This window comes from Triplophysa dalaica, chromosome 18 (genome assembly GCF_015846415.1).
Source record: "Triplophysa dalaica isolate WHDGS20190420 chromosome 18, ASM1584641v1, whole genome shotgun sequence".
NCBI lineage: Eukaryota > Metazoa > Chordata > Actinopteri > Cypriniformes > Nemacheilidae > Triplophysa > Triplophysa dalaica.
Window position 1 is genome coordinate 15,179,121 of NC_079559.1, and position 22,924 is coordinate 15,202,044.

The 22,924-nt window shown below is 37.6% G+C and overlaps 2 protein-coding genes across 6 annotated transcripts in view; one reads left to right on the top strand and one right to left on the bottom strand.

Annotated features, from left to right (window-relative positions):
* Positions 1 to 16,510, top strand: part of glt1d1 (glycosyltransferase 1 domain containing 1) — a 32,623-nt gene extending 16,113 nt beyond the window's left edge. For 2 of the 4 annotated variants that reach the window (XM_056730077.1, XM_056730081.1), the window contains 3 exons: positions 1,575 to 1,673; positions 1,994 to 2,043; positions 6,215 to 8,052. In XM_056730077.1, coding sequence (XP_056586055.1) covers positions 1,575 to 1,673; positions 1,994 to 2,043; positions 6,215 to 6,853 — 788 coding nt within the window. In that variant the 3' untranslated portion in view covers positions 6,854 to 8,052. Of the gene's footprint in view, positions 1 to 1,574; positions 1,674 to 1,993; positions 2,044 to 6,214; positions 8,053 to 9,640; positions 9,685 to 9,857; positions 9,979 to 10,866; positions 10,966 to 15,555; positions 15,642 to 15,834 lie in introns of those variants that run through there. The other 2 variants (XM_056730080.1, XM_056730078.1) reach the window with 2 other exon arrangements.
* Positions 16,511 to 18,130: 1,620 nt separating this feature from the next.
* The window catches only part of LOC130440353 (transmembrane protein 132D), a 28,168-nt gene continuing 23,374 nt past the window's right edge, over positions 18,131 to 22,924 (bottom strand). For both annotated transcript variants that reach the window (XM_056773431.1, XM_056773429.1), the window contains exons 6-9: positions 22,394 to 22,599; positions 20,233 to 20,497; positions 19,961 to 20,152; positions 18,131 to 19,844 (exon numbers count right to left, since the gene is read on the bottom strand). In XM_056773431.1, coding sequence (XP_056629409.1) covers positions 18,480 to 19,844; positions 19,961 to 20,152; positions 20,233 to 20,497; positions 22,394 to 22,599 — 2,028 coding nt within the window. In that variant the 3' untranslated portion in view covers positions 18,131 to 18,479. The remainder of the gene's footprint in view (positions 19,845 to 19,960; positions 20,153 to 20,232; positions 20,498 to 22,393; positions 22,600 to 22,924) is intronic.

Sequence of the window (22,924 nt, forward strand, 5' to 3'; positions counted from 1 at the left end):
GCCGTTTGTAGTCTGATTTTCCTAGAAAGCATAAACACTATGATTCTGTAGTGCTATCAAATAATGTTGCTTATTCAAACATTCTGCCCAGACAAACATGGTCATCCTGACCTTTCAGGAAATCCCCATTTCTATTTTGTCAAATTGGTTCTGCACAAATGACTCAGTTTTCAATGTCTAGTGAACCCAAAGGACTGTTTTGTTTTTTAATCAATACAGCTGTAAAAGTAGATGTTAAAATTTTCCAGTTTACTGTGTGCCGACATGTTGTGAAGCAGCATCAAGTCCTGGCTTGTGGTCCTTTCCCTCATCCTGCAACTTCCTGCCTTTCTCTCCACAGTCCTATCCCAATAAAGCCATAAGGCCAAAAATACATAAAAAATTAGGGCTGTCAAATTATTAAACGCATCTGGAAGTGTTAAAAACATGCACGCATATATTTAAGAAAAATATCAAATAAACATTTATATATAATTTAAATTATTGGTAAATATTTCTTAACATGTTTAGATATATGTGTTTGTAAATACATAACTATTATTTGCAGTACAGATACATATATTATGTATACACAAACTATTATTCTGGATACAATTTATCAAGATTACTCGTTTGACAGCCCTATAAAAATACTTTACATATGTTTACTTGATCAATATCTACAACCAGACATTATATATGAGACATATTTGTCATTTAGATATTCTTGATCACATATATGTGTGTATGTAATAGGAGCTCTTTGTTTTGTTAGAAAAAAGAAAGTATGATGTGTGAAAACATCTTTATCTTGAATAAATATGTCACATCATTTAATACATTTTTTGTTAAGTATTGAAAGCGGGCGCCACAGACACGAGGGTTAAATTTTACTAATTTATAGATTTGTCACTTTTGTCAACTTTAATTGATGGATTTCTGCAAAAATCATTGAAGTAGACAATTTATGACAAGGAATATTTTAATCAACACTGTTCATACCCTGAACTGACACTGACCAAATGCTGCATATGACGCACATCCACACACACATATATATACTGCACTGGTATTTTTGTGGATAATCTGGAATAGGTGGGATTTAAAGAGGGATGATCTGGGGTAAAGCACAGATTTGGGTGGAACAAATATCAACTACTGACAAAAAAGGCAAGTGAGGACTGGGGTTGTGATGACATCATCATTGTGCTTATATGCAGCTCTGCTTCCTGTTTGGTTTTCTAGCCATTCTCAGCAATGCTGCCCAAAGATCTGGATTAAACCAATGAGCATATTGTGTCCTCTAGATTTTGTTTCCTGTAGATGCTGTGATGCACCTTTTATAAACGGACATCCATTAATAATATAACATATATACACCCTATCATTGATGAAGTACTGATGCATCTGCCTCTGTTTAATGCCTGTTGCATCCGTCACATTTTAATGACCTTGTTTGATGGATTAGCCTCATTGCATGATGAGGTTCATTATGTATGCATTGATTTATGTCACTTTACATTTCCATACTCACAGACCTGATGTCTAACAGTTTCACGCCATAAAGATTTATTTTAGTATTTGTTTTGTTTCAGGTGTGTCTACTGAGAAGGTGGAAGATCTACGTGTGTTCCTGTTGGTTTGTGGACTCAGGCGAGTTAAGGATCCTCTTTATCTACTTGAAGCTTTTTCAGGTATGTCGCTGGCGTTCTTTAAAAAAAGGAATACAGTTCAGCTTGAATCACCTATTCATCATGAATAATAACACCATGACAGGTTTCTCATGAGATGTTTCCTGTGGGAGGATTCTTCATGTATTGAACTCTTAGAACGCTGTGACTGTATTACAAAAATATACTGTTACACATTCTGTTTTAAAAATGATCCTGACTAAAATCCTCATGATTTCTAGAGTCAAGATGTCTCTGTCCAAACAGCATAGTCTGACCAATAGGTACATTAAGTGGTACATGTGTGGTGTGTCTAATCATATTTGTTGGTCTTATTCTTACAGAATGGCACATACAAAACCCTCTGGTGCTCCTCATCATCATCGGTCCAAAGGTAAGTGAGAAATGAAAATGCTAGAAAGATTGAGCTGCCAAATCTGGCCTATCAATAATTGCCAGATTCTCTTTCATTGATTTTTTCTATTTAGTTAGCTGACCTCAGTCCATATGCAGTCTATATTACATCTGTATTGCCACACTACATATGCAAAGACAAGAAGAAACATTATCAACTAGAAAACATACATGCATATATTTAAGACAAATATAAACATTATTATTTCTATACAATTTACATTGTCATGTAAATATATCCTAAATCTGTAGGCATCTATGTGTATCAAGGTTATTTTATTTTGGTTTTTGTTTATTGAAATTAAATTGGGGCAAAAATAATTGGAAAAATAAACTAGCGAAAAATTAAATTGTTGCATCAGAAATAAACTTTAATAAGTTTAAAGCACTAACATTATATAATAAACATAAAAAATCATTTAACAAAGTTGCTAAATATTGAACTAAAATTAAACTAGAAATCTAAAAATAAATACTAATTTAAAATATTATTAAAATTGAAACAAAACTAAAATCAAAACTATAATAACTGATGTGTATGTGTTCATAAAGACAAAATTAACATGCATGTCACGGTCTTGTCTGTTCCCTTCCGTGTTTCCCCGTGCTTCCCCACGGACTTCACTTCCCAGCATCCTCCACACTCCCTCACCGGTCCCTCTTCAGTAATCACAGCACCTGTCAGCAATCCCCTCATCAACTATGGACTATAATAACTTACTCTGTTTGCACTATTGTTGTCTGGTCTCGTATTAGCTATTTTGTGTATATGTAACTCCAGGTGTGTTTTCCAGAAAGCTGGTTATGTGACATACCCGGGTAAGTTTAATGGTTAGTTAGCTGGTAACCCCAACTTTCGGTTGCAAAAATGTAGATAACTTTCAGGGTATGTAAGTTACCATAGCAACTCACTCTCTGAAGATAACCTGCTGCGAAGCAGGTAATATTCCAGGGTTAGCTGAGTTTAAGAAAGTGTTTCTAATCTTTAGGGGTTGTCTGCGCATGTGTGCGCTTTTGATGAGCGTCAAGTGGCCGTGGAAGCACAGATTACGTATAATATATAATAATCTTACAGTAATATTGCAATTATACTTCCAATCTTACCCATCGCAATTTTTTTATTAACTTTATTATTTAACCTTTTAAAATGAAATAATCTTCAAATAAAATTATGTAAACTTTTATTGTTAAACTTTATGTATTTATATTAAATATGGTATATACTTTTTTTAATCTCTAAATATCACTGGATTTATTTGCACATTTTACACTTTCAAACAGTTAATGGATGCAAATATTGAAGTATTTTAACTCCCGAGGAATGCATATCATTAATCTTGTCCACTTATTTGGCAATATTTGATGCATTGGGTCAAAGATAGTTGTGGCCTAATGGTTAGAGAGCCAGATTTCATACTCAAAGGTTGCAAGTTCGATGCCCAGGCTGGTAGGTGTCCAAGGCTTTATTAGGTGACCCCCCAATGGGATAAGTATGGTATATTGTTCACATATTTAAATTCTTAAAAATAACTCATAAAAAATATATAAAAAACTTAGATTTTAGGGTTTTCAAACTTACTGTATTACTTTAAAATGTAATTCTGATCCTCAGCCTCCTCATACAGTTTAGTATTGAAAGGCCTTTCTCCAAATTACAATTAGCCTTTCAGGATTGGCCGTTTCCACCTCTTTTAACATTTGGAAAGCCATGGCCTTTTAGCAAATAAAGTAAAAATAAACAAACTAAAAACAAAATGTATGTGTATTTGAAAGGGATATATAAAGGCTTCATTATTATTGTGAATATATGACTGGGCCTAACATTTTAAACCTCTACCTCTGTCACAGCAGACCTTCATCCTCTGCTGCAAATTAATTATCATACATTGTGATAATGCCCAATGAAGTAGTTTCTAGCAATGCAAAGTCAGTTTTCATAAAACCCAATAAAGGTATATTGTTTAAGGAACATACAGAGAAGGAACAAAATGAGGTTTAATACTGCCTTCAAAATGACCAATGTGATCAAATACATATAGACAAAACACAATTTTGGTCAAATAGATACGTTAAAATAACAGTTACAAACATCTCAACAAATCTACAGTTTATGTAACAAAGATAGCCATGATGAGTATATATTTTAAATATTATAGTATACAAATAGTGCATGTATTAAAAAAATATAAAAAAAAATCTATATTTAATTAAATAATAAATCTGTGGTCTGTGGACAGCATTACTGTGACGATGCACAGTTCACAGACATATATTATGTATTCACAATCTTTTATTCTGGATGCGATTAATCGTTTGACAGCCCTAGTGCCCAATAAAAAAAGCACATAAATTCAAGCAAATGATTTTGGGTGGGAGAAATCTTACATTCAATTATTAGATTCTTTTCAACACCTCAAAATTGAACTTGTCTCCGAAAAGTTTTAAAGCAGGACTCTCTGGATAATCTGTCCCTCAAAATAAAGTACATTGAGAGACCTAAACTAATCACTCCATTTAACACTCTGTCCCCAAACACATCCTTTGTAAAGCAGCTGTGTCCGTGTTGGCACACTTAAGGCAACATGCTTCTACTGACTCCAAGGGAGCGCTAATTGGATGTAGCAATGATAACAACATTAGCCTCCTTTAAGCTGGATTTATCAAAAGGTATTTAGAGGCTCAGCAGAGCTAGAGCATTGGAATCATGGGAGGATTGGTGCTGGGAGGAGTTGTGACGGAGGTTTGGGATAAGCTCGGGTGCTGCGTGGGGGCCTGCGGTGATTTACAGTGCTAGGGGACGGCGTTAGCTAAAGGAGCTAATGGCTACCCCGTGGCAGAACATCTGCCGGTCCAGATTATGTGCCAAGCCAGGATGCTGCCATTCTGCCAACCTGGTCACCCTCCCTCTTTCACCAGACTAGCTCAAATATATTTTAGAGAAAAGAGATTTCAGGAGATGGGAAAATAAAGAAACATTACAAAAAGAATGTTTCTGTCTCTAAATATGTCTGGGGAAAGAGTCAGAAGACTAGCAGAGGATATTTAAGGCCCTTAGACTTATATTGTTTCCTCTTCTCTGAACACTGCTCAGTTTTAATTGTTTTACAAAAGTTAATTTTTTTCTTCGGACTCAGTCAGTGGCAGCTTTTTTACCACAAAGTTGTTGTTGGAACACAGTTGGGTCTGAATGGTCATCTGCACTGTTCCTTATGATTATAACATCTGTACCATAAACTTTAGAAGTAAACATAACTTCCCTTAAACTTTAATTCTGCTCATTAAAGAATAGTTTACCCAAAAATGAAAATTCTGTCATCATTTACTCATTCTAAGATCGTTTCAAACCTGTTAACATTTCTTTGTTTGGCTAAACACAAAGGAAAATATTTGGAAGAATGTCAGTAGCCAAACTGTTATCATCCCCCATGGACTCCCGTAGTATTTATTTCCCCTACTATGGCAGTAAATGGGATCTGTTCGTTTACTTACATTCTTCCAAATATCTTAATTTGTGTTTAGTAGAACAAAGACATTTATACAGGTTTAAAACAAGCTGAAGGTTAGTAAATGAGTTAACTTTTCCTTTAATCTCAGCACCTTTATAACAGATCAGGGCTGTTGGTATAGTGGCTTCACTCGTTCTTCAGTCTCTCTGAAACATACCTTTAGTGTTTTGTTCTATCTTATTTTTGCATTCTCGCTCTCATCTGTGACTTTACCACAGACATGCAGTTTTTCCTCCTGCCACAAAGTGATGTTTCTGTGATGTTACTTTGAGTTTCGCACATCAGGTGGATATTTTCCTTTTCCTGTCTATTTGTGTCTCCAGTGATGTTCAAAGGTTTTCTTGTGTGAGTGTGGTTAGCTTGGGGCAAACCGACAATATTGCCATCACCTTGTGTGCTGTTGTAAAAGATGTGTAGTGTTTTTGTTTGATAAGAATATCCGAAGAGTGCCGTAAGAATCATTGTTTTGCTAGGGGCGGAACTTATGTTGATGACATCAAACTGGTCTTTCGTGTCTTTTGTTTTTACTTTCTTGCTCTGTTTTTGAAAAAAAAAAATTCAGAGCTGCATTCCACTGAAGCAATGCAACTGCAGGAATGTCCACCAGAGCTGTTGCCCATGAATTGAATGTTTCTCTACCTTAAGGTCTCCAAAGGCGTTTCAGAGAGTTTGGGAGTACATCCAACCGGCCTCACAACCGCAGACCACTGTATCCACACCAGCCCAGAACCTCCACATCTAGCATCTTCACCTCCAAGATCGTCTGAGACCAGCCACCCGGACAGCTGCTGCAACATCGGCTTGCATAGCCAAAGAATTTCCACACAAACCGTCAGAAACCGTCTCAGGGAAGCTCATCTGCATGCTTGTCGTCCTGATCGGGGTCTTGACCTGACTGCAGTTCATCGTCGTAACCAACTTGAGTGCGCAAATGCTCACATTCGATGGCGTCTGGCACTTTGGAGAGGTGTTCTCCTCACGGATGAATCCCGGTTTTCACTTTACAGGGCAGATGGCAGACAGCGTGTGTGGTGTCAACCTTGTGGATCGAGTGGCCCATGGGGTCGGTGGGGTTATGGTATGGGCAGGCATATGTTATGGACAATGAACACAGGTGCATACTGTGATGAGATCCTGAGGCTCATTGTTGTCCCATTCATCCACATCCATCACCTAATGTTGCAGCATGATAATCCACAGCCCCATGTTGCAAGGATCTCTTCACAATTCCTGGAATCCGGTTCCTGCATGGCCAGCATAATCACCTGTCATGTTACCCATTGAGCATGTTTGGGATAATCTGGATCGGCGTATACGACAGCGTGTTCCGGTTCCTGCCAATATCAAGCAACTTCGCACAGCCATTGAAGAGGAGTGGACCAACATTCCACAGGCCACAACCAACAACCTGATCAACTCGATGAGAAGGAGATGTGTTGCACTGCGTGATGCAAATGGTGGTCACACCAGATACTGACTGGTTTTCAGGGACCCCAATACAGTAAAACTGCACATTTTAGAGTGGCCATTTATTGTGGCCAGCCTAAGGCACACCTGTGCATTAAATCATGCTGTTTAATAAAACACAGATTTAGACAGATTTGTGAACGATATTTGAGAGAAATAGGCCTTTTGTGTAAATAGAAAAAGTCTTCGATCTTTGAGTTAGCTCATGAAAAATGGGGCAAAAACAAAATTGTTGCGTAGTTGTATTGAATTAAAATGTGCATCAAATATCGCATGAATAGGCGATAAATTTAAAGGCTGATAGCGGAATAAAAACAAACCGCGCTCATGCTCTCATATCATTTTTGACCTAAATTCCATGTGCTGCGGCCGCCGCGACCAGCCAATACATGCAAAGCCCTCATCATAATGAATCAGATTGAGCAACAACCCCGTCCTGACCCTAATCTCGCAAAATCTATGGGATTTCAAATGCCGTTTTTTTCCCCCTAGGACAACTGGCCATGTAGGAAATTATGATCAGTATGAAACGTTGTCTTGTCCACGGGCCATGATTTGGTATTATTGACAGTATTTCACAAAGTAGATGAGAGGCTGGAATAAAACAAGCAAGAGAAAAAAATAGCAACTTGGGATTTGTGTTCTTTACTGATAATAAGCAAAGATAAGCTATAGGAACTTCTGCATAATAACACAAATTCTCATTTCTCATTACGGCGTGACCTGATGTTACTTTTCTGATTCAATGGCAGTTTGATGGCACGTGCGAGTCCTGTGTGAAAACATGTGAGCTGAAACTTGGTTGCATTGACTGTTGTGTTTGACTGAAGGAGATTAAAAGGTTTATTTGCAATATTGGCCAGATTTCATTAATTAATTATTTCATAATTAAAGACAAATTTTCAAAGAACACTGTAAAAAATAACTAGTTAGATTTACTTTTTTCAAAATTTGCACCTATTTAAATCCATTTACCATAAAAATATCTGTAAAATTTAGTTTGAAAATTGCGCGCAAAACTTTACCCCCCCAAAAAACTACTATATTAATATATATTTTAATATATAATAGAACATATTAATTTAATACTAAAGTAGTTTTTTAAGTGTTGCAAATTATTTTATTTAATCTATCTTAACCAGTTTGATCAACTTGATTGCATTTTGGTGGTCATTACATGAAAAACATACTGTTTGTGTCCCAAAACATTTGAAGTGCATTAAACACAAACCTCTGCATGCTTCACATTAATTTAACATTTATTATAAACTTGTAATGCGTGCTAGAAATGTAAAAAAAATATTTTATTTAAGGTGTCTTTTAAACAACTCAAGGTCACCATACATGAGAAGTAATAGAAAAGACAACAACAAATATCAATATCAATAAAACACAAGGAAGAAAAACAGTAGTTACGGGGAAAAAAGTGCAGATAGTAATCATGTAGGATAAACTATTGAGTTTAGTTTTAAATTGAGATAAGGAATCTAAATTACAGATGTTAGTGAGGAGAGAATTCCAAAATAGAGGAACAGCCCGGCTAAAGGCTCTGTGAGCCATGGTGGTAAAACACGTAGGTGTATGAAGGAAACCCAGTGAAAAAGAACTGAGAGTTTGAGAAGGAACATAGGGCTGAATGAGATCTGAGAGGTAAATTGAGCGAGGTTATAGAGACTATTATACGTGAGAAGAAGATTTTTTAATTTAATGCGAGATTTGAAAGGAAGCCAATAAAGCTGTTGAAGAGATGGGGTGATGTTTTGTATAGATGGTGTCAGGGTTATGATATGAGCAGCAGAATTCTGAATCAGCTGAAGTTTCTAGAGAAGCTTGTGTGGTATAGCAAATAAGAGAGAATTACAGTATTCAATGCCAGAAGTGACAAGTGAGAGGACAAGAATGGCAGTACTGTATGGGGTAAGAGATAAACGAGGGTGAGCAATATATCGAAGAGGACAGTAACAAGACCGAGTTATACTTTTACTATGTGAGCTTCAAATTAAAGAGTACTGTCAAAGATGACCCCCAAATTCCTAATCTGGCGAGAAGGTGAGACGAATCAGTGCCTATGAAGAGTACAGTCTTGCTACCATTAAGCTTAAGAAAATGAGCAGACCAAATTTATTACTTACAAGATTTATTTCATGTAGACAGTTAGAAAGACAAACAAGGTGAAGAATGGAGTCAAGCTAAGTAGATACATAAAGTTGTGTGTCATCAGCATAACAGTGAAATTGAATACCAAATTTGGAAAAAATATTACTAACTGGGAGAAGGTAGATTGGAAACAGTAAAGGACCAAGGGCAGAACCTTGAGGAACGCCACATCTAACTGAAGAGGGTTGGGAATGGAAACTTTTTTGAACTGTGTACGGTTAGAGAGATAAGAAGTGAACCAGGCGAGAGCAATCGCAAAATTATCAATAGTAGTTAACAGTTTCAGCAAAATAAATGTGAGAAATGGTATGAAAGGCTGCACTTAAATAAAATAAAACAAAACAAGAATGGATTAATAATAATAATAATAATAATAGATAATATTTATTTTCAAGATGGCAAAATGCGAATAGTTTTTTGTTAAATAATAGTTTTTTTTCATTTCAGATAGATCCGGTGTTTACCGTAGAGGTTGAGGAACGTGTTAAGAGGTAAACATCTTTATCTTCTTTACATCTGATCTGTTTCTGCGTTGATCTTCATCTTTCACTCTCAGGAACTCTAATCTTCAAATATCAGTTCTTTATTACTGCCACCACAGACTCGCACATGCTTATGTTTCTCTGGTTTTATGTAATTTGTGTATTTGTGTTTGTGTGTGTAGATCTGCTGGAGTGTTTCTAGCAGATGAATTGAGTAAAGAGGAGCTGCATGCTGCTATGCAGAAATCATTTACTCTGGTAAACTCCTCTCTCTCAGAGGGAATGTCTGCTGCTGTCTTAGAGGTTTGTAACATTATAACTTTTTTTAGTTATAATCCTATCAATTTATGTGCTTGGTTCCAGCTATTATGCAGTATTTTTTAAAACAGTGTGGTCTAAAAGTCAGTAATAATTTGTGTTAATGCATTTTTATCTATTTGCTTTCAATTTAATATTTTTCCCATTTATTTTGTTTAAGCACTTTGAGCAAATAGTTGACATAAAGAAATTGAACATTTCTTTGTTATGCTGAACACAAAAGAAGATATTTAGAAGAATGTCAGTAACCAAACAGATCTCATGCCCCATTCACTGCCATAGTAGTGAATCAATTCTGTTGGAGTCAATGGGGTTGAGATCTCTTTGACTGACCTTCTGACAAATACCTTATTTTGTGTTCAGCAGAACAGATGTTTGGAACAACTTGAGGGCGAGATCACTTTTGGGTGAACTATCCCTTTAATCTCTTTGCGCAGTGCCCATTACCGGATATTATATCATGGTCACAATATTATTGTTGGACAGAATGCAGATCTAGTTAATCTGTCCTCACACTGACCAGATTAGTTCAACCCACAGTGGGATTAAAGTGCTAAATGGCTGTTATCATAATTTCACACATGTGTGACCAAGCCTAGATTACACTTGTATCTAGAAACAATAAAAATAATCAAATCAATCCTAAATAAAAGCACTGGGAGCTACTGTTGTTTTCAACATTTCAACAATGTACTTTTCAGTAAACGGGTGTACACACAATGCTAAACTCATGGGTTTAAACTCCAGGGAACACATATACTGATGAAATACCTTGAATGCACTTTAACATTGAATGAAGAATTTGCCAAATGAGTACATTTAAATGCAATGTCCACCAAATCATGTTAATGTATTTGAATCTGTCGTCTTTAGGCGATGGATTTAGGTTTGCCTGTTTTAGCGAGGGATATTCCAGGAAACGGTGCAATAATCAAGCATGAGGTCACAGGTCTGCTGTACACCAACCCTCAGGTAATATTTTTAACTGTTTAGATTATTGAACACAGCTTAATTCTTTATATTGAGATCATATAACAGTGCTTTTCATAAAACACTTGTATAAATGTCTCCGAGAGAAAATAACATTGTATACTAATAGAAAATACAGCTCCTGAGGTAAATTTGAAGGTTTCTGTTAAAGGACCAGTCTGTGAAATTTAGCGACATCTAGCTGTGAGGTTGCAAATGCCTTTGGAAGCACTGACACAGAACTAAGATGTCACTTTTTCTCTTCTTTGCTGAAGGAGATAACTTATTTACAGAACGTGCTCTGTAGAGCAGTGTGTCCGTTTAGGCCTTCTGTAGCTACAACATGGTGAATTCCATTAAAGGTGTATGTAGATAGAAATAGTAAAAAAATAATTATTCTAAAGTAATAAAAGCATAACAATACATTATGAAAGGTCTTTATACATACTTTATACTTTAAACAACAGTGCATGTATGTTATATTGCATTTCGGTCAATAGATCCTCCTTAATCTTACACACTGGTCCTTGAACATAAAAACATATTAATACATATTTTAATAAAGTCAGTAAACAACTCCGGTTTTAACCATTTGGGTTTTATAACTAAATTGTACTCTAAAACCCGCCATATATACTATGTTCACAATGCAGCACTATATGTTTTGCTATTTGCTCTTTCTCCAAAATAGATTAGATAAAAAAGAAAGAGAGAATAATGTTGACTTAAAACTAACACTTCATACCACTTTAGCCTGTTGTGGGTCTTTATTGTGATCATTGGCATTCACCTTACAGCTTAGATAAGCCCATAGCAGCTGAAGAGGTCAGAGAGCAGAACTTCCATCCCTAAACCAATCTGCACTTCTGAACAATTTCAACCATCTATTTAATATGCTTATCTCATAGGCTTAAAAAGCAATAGTAGATATGTCTGTGAGGGAACCAAGAAAATCTATAATAGGTTGCTCTATCATATACAGTAAATACATTAAGTATATAGCTGTCAAATGAATGTATATTATTTACTGTACTGTAGGTAAATGCTGGATCTGGATTAAATTAGATGTGTTTTAGTTGATGTTAATATTGAAATCTTTTATAATATTGACCTGGTCTGAGATCAGTTTGTGGCATTGTTTAGATGTCTCCTGAATCTCTGATGGAGATATTTTGTTTAGTAAATTAGTCCATTTGTTTTCGATTTAATCTCATTGAGAAGTAATTTAGAAAATAGAGTGATTGTTCCTTTATATGGCTTGCCCTATGACCCTCCGTACACATGCTGTTAGGGTTAGAGTCACCTACACTGACCTTTGACCCATGAACAAAACACCTGTTGCATAACAAACCCCAATCTCTTTGTATGTTACTCTGCTACACTGCAACAGTGTGTGTGATTTCCTTTTGAGATTAAATTGTAGCTGTTAAATGCACATCTATGCTATTGCTTTCCTCAGTCAATGAACATTAGGCTATTAGGCTATTTCAGATGTTTACACCCACCTGACTTTAAATGAATCATGTTGACTTTGTGTCTAGCACTGAATGTTTCTATCTATTGTAATAGTTGTGTATGAGTCTCTTGATTGTCCTCAATGTAAAAAGAGGAATCTCAACATCATACAGTTACTGCTGGACATGAGTCAAATATCCTGAAATGCTGAAAAAGCAAAGATTCTGGAGGACATGGGTGATTGTTTTGAAGATCTTTGGACAGTCTAATGACTCATGACAAACAATAAACCCTTTAACAACTATAACTAAACATAAAAACTGAATTGAAAATCTAAACTTTTGCAATGGGCTATTTTTAGAAATTCTGTTATTATTCTTTAGTGTGAACTTCATGTTAACATTTCTTTAGAGAAATAACTTGCTCAGGGCAGGACTAAATTAAAAATAAACCTTAATTTTAAAACATCCTCTTATTTTTCCAAAAGTTTCAGCTTTTACCATATTCTGCAAGGGGGGAAATTTTAAGCACAACTGTATTTTAAAGAAAATTGGTCACCGAACAGCACTGGTCGCCATTCACTTCTATTGTATGGACACAAAACCAATGTAATTCAAAGGGGGCCAGTTACAAACATTCTTTAAAATATCGTCTTTTTTTGGTTCTGTGGAAGAAAGAAAGTCATGCAGGTTTAAAATGACAAGAGGGTAAATGATGACAGAATTTAAATTTTTAGGTTAACTATCACTTTAACATTAAAAAGTCAGATATATATGAACTGTCAACATTTCAGTCTAATAACTGTTAAGCATTTGTTTGTGACTAATCAAATCAACATAGAGGGATTTTTCCCAACAAAGATTTCTCTGATGACTTTGAACCCTGTACAGTATATGTGTGCTGTTCTAAGCCCTGACCTCTGACTTTATAAGTGGCTGGGTTAGAGCTTTAGAGCTCTTCCACCATATAACATCCAAAAAATCATCAGTCGAAAAAGGGTGGCTTGCCCACTTCAGTTGGGTGGAGAGTTCCTGCCTCAAGTGGAGGAGTTCAAGTATCTGGGGGTCTTGTTCACGAGTGAGGGAAGGATGGAACGGGAGATTGACAGACGGATCGGTGCAGCTTCTGCAGTAATGCGGTTGCTGTACCGGTCTGTCGTGGTGAAGAAGGAGCTGAGCCGCAAGGCGAAGCTCTCGATTTACCGGTCAATCTACGTTGCTACTCTCACCTATGGTCAGGAGCTGTGGGTCATGACCGAAAGGACAAGATCCCGGATACAGGCGGCCGAAATGAGCTTTCTCCATAGGGTGGCTGTGCAATCCCTTAGAGATAAGGTGAGAAGCTCGGTCACTCGGGAGGAGCTCAGAGTAGAGCCGCTGCTCCTCCACATCGAGAGGGGCCAGCTGAGGTGGCTCGGGCATCTTTTCCGGATGCCCCCTGGACGTCTTCCCGGGAAGGTGTTCCGGGCATGTCCTACTGGGAGGAGACCCCGGGGAAGACCTAGGTCACGCTGGAGTGACTATGTCTCCCGGCTGGCCTGGGAACGCCTCGATGTCCCCCCGGAAGAGCTGGAGGAAGTGTCTAGGGAGAGGGAAGTCTGGGCATCCCTGCTTAGACTGCTGCCCCTGTGACCCGGCCCAGGATAAGCGGAAGAAAATGGATGGATAGATAGATGGATGGATATCACATGATTATATATATTTAAGTGATAATGTGACCAACTATATTGCATTACATTACATTGCATTAACCCTCTTACATTTATTCATTTGGCAGACGCTTTTATCCAACGCGACTAACAAGTAGGAGATCATATAAACATTTTGTCAACACGCTAAATGGTACAGTTAGTTAACTAGGCCATGCAAGGAGGATTAAAGCTTGAGTAAGCAAGGGTGAGAATGAACAATATTTTTTCTCAGACACAAGACATAGACAGTTACTTGTTATTCGATTAAACACAGAACAGGTTCAGTATGTTTTGAGATGTTTGAGATGTTTTTTTTAAAGTACTACACAGCTACTTATTAAATGTGCAAAGAGATGAAGAATAACATATGAATTGTAGTTAAAATAATAAAAATGAAAAGACACTGTGTGATATGACTGTAGAAAGATTCAAAGTAGTGAACGAAGGAGACAGGAACCGGCTAACATTTAAACATTTAATCAAACATAATCAAAAGTAAAAAGACAGCCGGCCACCCCTCACGGTCGACGGCCGGCGAATAAAACATAAATACCAATACAAACATGTTCGGGCCGGTCCTCTCTCTTCGACAGTCCGGTCGCTCGTTCTCTTATATGCTCCCGATCTCCTACGTGATTGGCTCATTAACAATTACTCACCGGTCTCGAACCACGGTCTCGCCCTGCCTACTCCACCACAATGACATTAAACTTAATTTTATTAAAATGTATTAAAATTCTTGTTTAAAATAGCAGCAGTTAACGAATCAGAATCAAGTATTTCTGAGAGTCATGTTTGAGCATGTACATAAATGATCAGTGTTTTACCTTGATTTGGAATTGTAAGATTATAATAATAATTTGATATTTAAGTCACTGGGTTGGAAATCATGTCAAATGTGGGTTTCACATTATTTGACTTCAAAACATGTACGCTAAAGGTATAGAAATAAACTGCAGTTTTAGGTTTTAAACATTAATGTCAATAGAGAGCCAATGGACTGCAGCTATGATATGTGTAGGACTCTGCTTTAGGAAGGCACACACCTGCCCACCAGGCCACATCTCCTCATGTCATGTACACTCTGGTTTCATCATACTACTGGATCGAGGTCAGAGGCTCCATGTTGTGGACGACACTTTTATATGACACACGAGCTGCATCACCTCATTTTTCTCTTCTGGTTTTGGTTCCCCTGCTGAGCTGAAATCAAGCCTGATACCCTGTCTATCACATCAGAGGGAAACCTGGCAGCTGATGGTGTTTTAAGTCAGATTAAAAGGAGAAAAATCGCACATGCTTTTAAAATGGATTCTGAGACTCATGGTGTTTGCATCTCATCAATGTATTTAAAATGATATAATAGTTTGGTGGAAAAAATAACATCAGGGGAAAGATATGAAATGTTTTAGATATTTATTGATACGTCAACTTTCTTCCTTTTGCAGAACACAAAAGAAGATCTTTTGAAAAATGTTGGTAATCAAACATCGGATAAACTCATTTACTTCTATGATATGGACACAAAACCACTGTAAGTGAACCGTTGTTCAGTTAACAACATTCTTTAAAATATGTTCTTTTGTGTTCTGCGGAAGAAAGAAAGTCGTACAGGTTTGAAACGACAAGAGGGTGATTAAATAATGACAGAATTTTCTTTTGTGGGTAAACAAATGAATGAAGTGGTTATCACCCCTAACACACAGTTCTTGTTCTTGCTTTCACAGGAATTTGTGATCATGTCCAAAAAACTACTGGATGATCTTGAGCTCCAGGAACGAGTGGTGAGAAATGGAAAGAATTACATAAAAACATGTCACAACCTGATGGAAGAGAGAAAGACCTATCAGCACCTGGTGGAGTCTCTTCATTGACATCACGATAGGATCAATGTTTGTCTCGGGTCTTTTGCAAATTTGAGAACTCTGCATTTAGAGGTCATGAATGGACAAATGAGTTTTTGTAGTTGAAATGCAAACTTTAAGACCCCCAGGACATCAGTGGTCTTATCTCTGGAATAGGATAAACAGATGAAAAAATGTGGTTTATAGGAATGATTGCATAGGTTTTTATTATTCATGCTGCATCAGAAATGACAAAACTGTAACTGTTCATTTACTGTAGTAAAATTGGATATTTAGGAATAGGATATTGTCAGTGGAATTTATAAGGTCAGACCAGAGAAACAAAGGGAAGCATTGCTGATCTTTTATGTCAGTTGATTCAGTTGCCAAAACCCGGTACTTTCAGTACTATTTTAATCTTCTTATATAAATACAGTACATGTTATGGTTATCATTATTGACATTTTCTTAAGTATAGACTGAACCTCTGATTTTGTGAAAACAGATTATTATTGTGTGCTAATTTTGTTTGCTGTAAATAAAGACATTTGGTTACTTTGCTGAGCACATTTTACTTTACATATGAAAATATGTATGTTTAGAGATTGAGGTCAAAAGATAAGTTTGTGATTAAATTATTTATTCTGTTCATTGTTACATGTGGCTAAGACTGTATGTCTTTATCTTAAGCAAAAGTTTCTGATCCTTGCTGTATCTCTGTTTTATTTCTTATACTGCACAATGCAATGAAATATAAACTTTTGTATACAAATTTGCGTCGCAATTGTTATTACCCATACTGAGCGTTAAAGGGTAACTATAAAAATGTCCTGGATTGCATATTATTGAGTGTTTAATGTTAAAGGGGTCATTTGAGTCTGCTAAAACAAATATTATTGTTTGCTTTAGATGTAATACAATGTGTATACACGATTTAATTTAATAATTAAAAATGCTGTATTTTCCACATACTGTGCATGTTTGTATCTCCTCTTTACTCCGCCTCTCTGAAACACGCTGACATTTTACAAAGCTCATCGCTCTGTAAAGCGAGGTGTGCTATGATTGGCCAGGTCACTAGTGTGTAGTGATTGGTCGAATACTGCACTGAAATGTAACGCCTCTTCAAATATTCAGAACATCAGGCTGCGACGGTACAATGAGTTTTACAAGACCACCCACCTTACTTGCCTGTAGATTTGGGTGGTTTTAGTCAAATCACTCCCTGAGCTGACGTCAAGTTGTGAGGGTCTGGTTACACACGGCGTTTCAGGCAGGTCTGGGTGAGCATTAGCTTCTAGAAAAAATACAGCTTTTGTTCTGACACTTAAATTTTTGCAAATTCACGTGTCTAATACATTCATGGGCAACTTATAACACACAAAAGACAAAGAAAAAAACGTACTTCCGGTCTGCCAATTTGTCAGATTTGCTTCAGTCTGTGGAATGCCGGCCTAAATTCATTCGCAACACTGACGCTGTGTGCGGTAGACCAATCACAGCAGACTAGACCATCTGACCAATCAGATCAGAGTAGACTGACAGAGAGGAGGGAATAATCAGTCAATAAATCAGATAATAACAACTGCCTATTATTAGACAATGAAAGTGTTTTTACACCTTGTTTGTTCGTAAACTTATTGATGGACATTGCATAAAGCAAAGCAGGACCTTTAACTGCTTTAACAGGAAGTGAACTGCAACACATCCTACATTTTTTTTACTATAAATCCAATGCATTGTACAGATGTGCATTCATATTTTGCTGATTTTGTAAAAGAAAAGTGTAATCACTTGCACTAACAAGTGTGTGTTGAAAGTGATTGGGCTCTTTTGACCTTAGATTAATAGACGGTTTCATCATATGTGGCCCAAATTTAACTTCCAGTAAACCTCCGTAAAGAATCAATAACCTTTGAATAGTTTGAATTTAATTTAATACAATTAATATACAAAAAAATATTAAAACCAATTAATATGAACATAAATTAAATTATAACCAAACACAGACCGGAAGTTAACTTCGGGCCAGACGCGTACATCCATACAGTAGGTACAGTTTATACAGTGATCAATAATTTATCTAGCAGCACAAACAACGGGCCCTTATAATGTTTTGTGGCTTTTTAATGGAAAACAAAATTCAAAACTGACTGTGCATACAAATGCGGGCAAAAATATGGCAAAATATCATACAAAGTGAACTCCCATGTGATTTTGTATAAAAAAAAGGATTATGTAATAAACTGTAGATTATAACTGTTTTACAGTGGATTATAGTTTGTGTCATCCAAGTGTCAAACTGATAATTTATTCTTTAAATCCTTCAACATAGCCTGTTGAGAAAGAGAAACTTGGCAGGTCACCTCAAGATGACTGTGTATCCTCCTTTTGCAATACAGAATTCATCATCATATAGGCCCATTCACAAATAAAACATCAGCAATTTAGCAACTTCGTCCCGAAGGCATTGAGGTGACCATAGAGACACCATGGGTACAAATATCAAGTTGCATGTCAATCAACAATCACAACTGTTCAAAGGACTCAACAGCTGGTATCTCAGGTGGGCTACAATGCTCCTCTTTGCCCACCCAGTTAATGCCATGTTCATTCTCTAATGGTGATGTCTTGGGTGAATTTTGTCTATCTAGGGATGTAAAGGTGGTAAACTGGACCCTCTTCCTCTTGCTAGTGGGTGAGTGTAGGGACTCTATTCTTATTGGTTTTGCTCTAAGCGATCCTACGCTCCCAACACCAGAGTCATTGGACACTGAAGACACCTGACAGGAGGTCCTTCGTGTAAGTGTGCCTACCGGTTCAGTGCTCGGAGCAATGTCTATCACAGCCGTGTCGTGAGTGTCCTGCTGCACTGGGCTTCCAGTGACATTCATAACCAGCTCGGCATCTGTTCCCAACCATATCCAGTCATGTCGATGGCCAGGGTGCTCGGAAACCTGAGGGGGTGTGTGCTTGTTCCGAAACTTGACCAGATATGACAGGCAGTTTATCAGGAATACTACGATGGCCAGGCAGAAGACGGCGAGTAAAGCGTACATCCCGATCTCGAGGTCTGTAAGAGGACGGTTTAAGAGTGGTCCATCAATACCGTCATCCTCATCGTCTCCATAGTCATTGTTTGGGGGTTTCGGATTGAGTGTTTCCTCCTTTGGAGGGAAATTCACCAAGTTCCCAGAAGCTTTTCCAGTGCTTACCATAGAGATCTCCGGAACCTCATTAGTATTCCAAGAAGTTCTTGCACGGCCATCAGCGTCTGCTTTTCCCGCACTCAAGAGATCGCCGGTGTTCACAATATTCCCAGGTTTGCTCACTCCGGCCGAGGCATCATCAGCTCGCCCCATTCCCAGATCATTTGCAATGCTCCCCACAGTCGAGTCTTGCGCTGTGGTCAAAACGCTTTCCTCTCGCTCGGACTCTGAACTTCTGCTTGGAACTTGTTCAGGCTGCTCTTTCTTCTTCTCAGTGTCCACCCCCTCTCCTTTTCCACTCTCACTTCTGATCACAATCCCACCAGGAGATGGTCCTACGCTGCCTCCCGTAGCATTTGTAACATTGCTGATGATGTTATTGTTAATGCTGCCGTTTTCAGGACGTTCACTGTTCGTCTGGAACTTTACGGTAACGCTGCCGGTGCCCACAGCTAGAGTGCTTTTGCGTTTGGATTTTTGACACACCTCACAAATGGTCATCTCGGCTCTCACCAGCGCTCCTTGACCTTTACCTTCTGCTACAACAGTCAAAGGTGAATCCCTGACAGAGATTACACCCTCATTCAGTGATGTCACAGTCAGGCGGAAGTGAGTAGGATCATAAATATCCAGGGGGGTGAGGGAGCCATCGCTAAACTTAATCCAGGAGCTCAGTACTGCATCCTGTAACAAAATAGTTTAAAGTTTAATGAAGCTGGAGTATGTTTTGCGCTTATTTTAGCACACTGAAACAGTGTTGTCTGTATTATTATACAGCCCACTATTTTCATATGAGGTACCTGTTTGGGATTGCTGAGCACTTCCTGTGTGGTCGCCGTGGCGCTGATGGCTCTGTTGCTTCCTGTGCTGAGCTGCAGACTGAGCGTGAGACCGCTGACCAACTGCAGGCCCAGCTCAGTGATGGTCACTCGATCATCCACAACCCTCACTGTCTTCTCTGCCAGTATAGAGTCAGACAGCGGAGACAGAATCTGAACAAACAAGCGCATGGTTAACAGGAATCAGTGTACAAGATCAACATCGATGATTTAACATCCTGCTGACCGTTCACCTTTAAAGAAGTGGTGCCCACATCTTTTCCAGACAGAACCCTGCCCCCCTGCAGGTGGGCAATATTAGGGTTCTCCACCTTTAAAAAGTACCGCACCAGCTTGGTCACATCCACCTGCCAGTCAGAGCCAAGGAAGAAGGCTTGGGGCTCCCGAGGGTCTGACGGCTTCGCCACAAAGTGAGTGAAGACTCGAACCAGAGCGTGCTGGAACTGCAGCATACATCCTCGGCCCTTACGCTCCTCCTCACTGCTCCAGCCTGCTTTACTGTCAGGCACATACAGTATAGATGTAATTGATAAAAAAATAGTTATATAATTTGATCCTTTTACAGTCTTCATACTAGTATATATGAGAGTGATGCCTTGTGCATGCAGAGTGTACTAAAGTTTAAAGGCAAAGTTCACTCAAAAAGGAAAATTCTGTTATGAATTACTCATCCTCAAGTTGTTCCAAATCTGTTTACTTTAGGAAGATGACAACTGACATTTCTGGGGCACCATTGACTACTATTAAAATGTTTGTTAAAGGTCAAAACTGTTTGTTTGTTTGCTTGTTCTTCAAAATATTCTATTTTGTGTTCAACAAAAGCTACAATCATACTTTCTTTCTTGGTCAATGGTGCCCCAGAAATTTCAGTCGCTGACATTCTTCCAAATATCTTTCTTTGTGTTCAACAGAACAACGAAATTAAAAATGTTTTGGAACACCTTGAGGGTGAGAAATTCAGGACAGATTTTTCAATTTTCATTTCATTTTTTTGTGTTCTACAGGACACAAAAAATACAACAATACTTTCTACTATGTTAGTCAACTGTGCCCCAGAAACCGCAGTTGCTAACACTCTTTCAAATATCTTTCTTTGTCTTCAACAGAACAAATAATTTGGTCACACTTCAGTATAGGGGGCAATTCTCGCTATTAACAAACCATTAACTACAACTTTTCCCCCAATAAACTCATTGTTGCTTATTAATGGTTATTAAGGTAGTTGTTAGGTTAAAATATTAGGTAGGATTAAAGGAGGTAGAGTATGGTCATGCAGAATATGTGCTTTATAAGTACTAATAAACAGCTAATATACCAATAATAGACATTCTAATAACAACTAGTTAATAATGAGAATTGTCCCCTATACTGAAGTCATACCAATCATTTAATACAGGTTTGGAACAATTTAAGGATGAGTCATTGGACACAGTTCAAATAACTTTAGAGGAAAGTCCATAAACACATAAATCACTGAAGCACCTGATAGGATCAGAGTGTAAAATAATGAGAGGATGTTTTTGTCTCATGTAATCCGTTATGCAATCATATTTAACGTATAAGCATCTCATAACCTTGCACAATCTTGCAAAATGTTTTTCATAATACATATTCCACCTACAATAGGCAGTGTCATCCAGTCATGATGTGCAAACCATGCCAACCCAAAAAAAAAATTCACCAAAGATAGTTTAGATTCTGTGAAGAGTCTTATATTTGAGATGCAATGCACACTTTTTGACACATAATATGCCATTTAGAGACACATTTACTCATTCTTTACCTCAAGAAAATGGCAGGCAAATGTTAGTCATAGTGTTGTAGTACTCAAGACCGGTCTTGGTCTAGAGATTTGTCTCAAGACCAATTTTGATGATCTTGGTCTTGTCTCAGTCTCGACTGTCTTTGGTTGCGGTCTTGTCTTGGTCTCAAATCTGAACTTTTGTGCATTTCTGAGCAACACACAGCTATTTTGCTATTGATATTGATTGAAGATCACAGACTTAAATTATCTCGGGTATTTACAGTTTTTTATGTTTAGTTGTTGGAATTTTTACCTCTACAAAAATTGTAATATGTTACAGCAGGTGGGTGATGAAACATGGAACATTATACATCCTACACATACATTTGTGCACAATAAATCACCCAAGTTACTTCTATTATTATTATATTATGACTTTTTAGTGTTTTGTGGATCTTTAGAATTAATTTTGGGGGTGCTGGTCTTGGTCTAGATGGGGTCTTATACTGCCTTGGTCTTGTCTTGGTCTCACCCCCTCAAAGTCTTGGTCTCGACACCCTGTGGTCTCGGTCTTGTCTTGATCTCGATTTTAGTGGTCTCGACTAAAACACTAGTTAGTCCACACTTTTGGTAAAACTGTGTGTATGTACCTCTTTGTAGAAATGATAGGGATTCTCCAGCTCTTGATCTGACTGAGCTCTGTATCAGACACTTCTATATCCAGCGGAAGACGTGGAAACCAAACCTTCATCTCCAGCTGAGCACTCAGGTAACTGTAGGTGAAGTTCACCAATGCCCTTAGTCGCCCCTGGGTTTCTTTTCCATTCACGTAGACAAAGTCACATCTGTCGGACACCTGAGGACATAAAAAACATACACGCTGTTATCCTTGTCACCAAGTGAGCTGGTTTTCATGTTGTGCTGGATTTGTATAGAATTTTTTATAAGAGGATTTGTTGGTGCTTAGCATCTGTGCAAACACTCATTTTGGGACCAAGAGTAATTTAAGTTCAGATCAGCATTTACAAGTGCACAACTACAGAATTTATCATTGGAGGGTAATTTCGTGTCCGTATTAAAGGAACAGTTCCACAAAAAAGATGTGGGATTTCACTTGTAAACTTTAGTTAGTATGTATAATGTAAATGCTAAAAATGTTTCGATGCTCAAAATTCACAGGA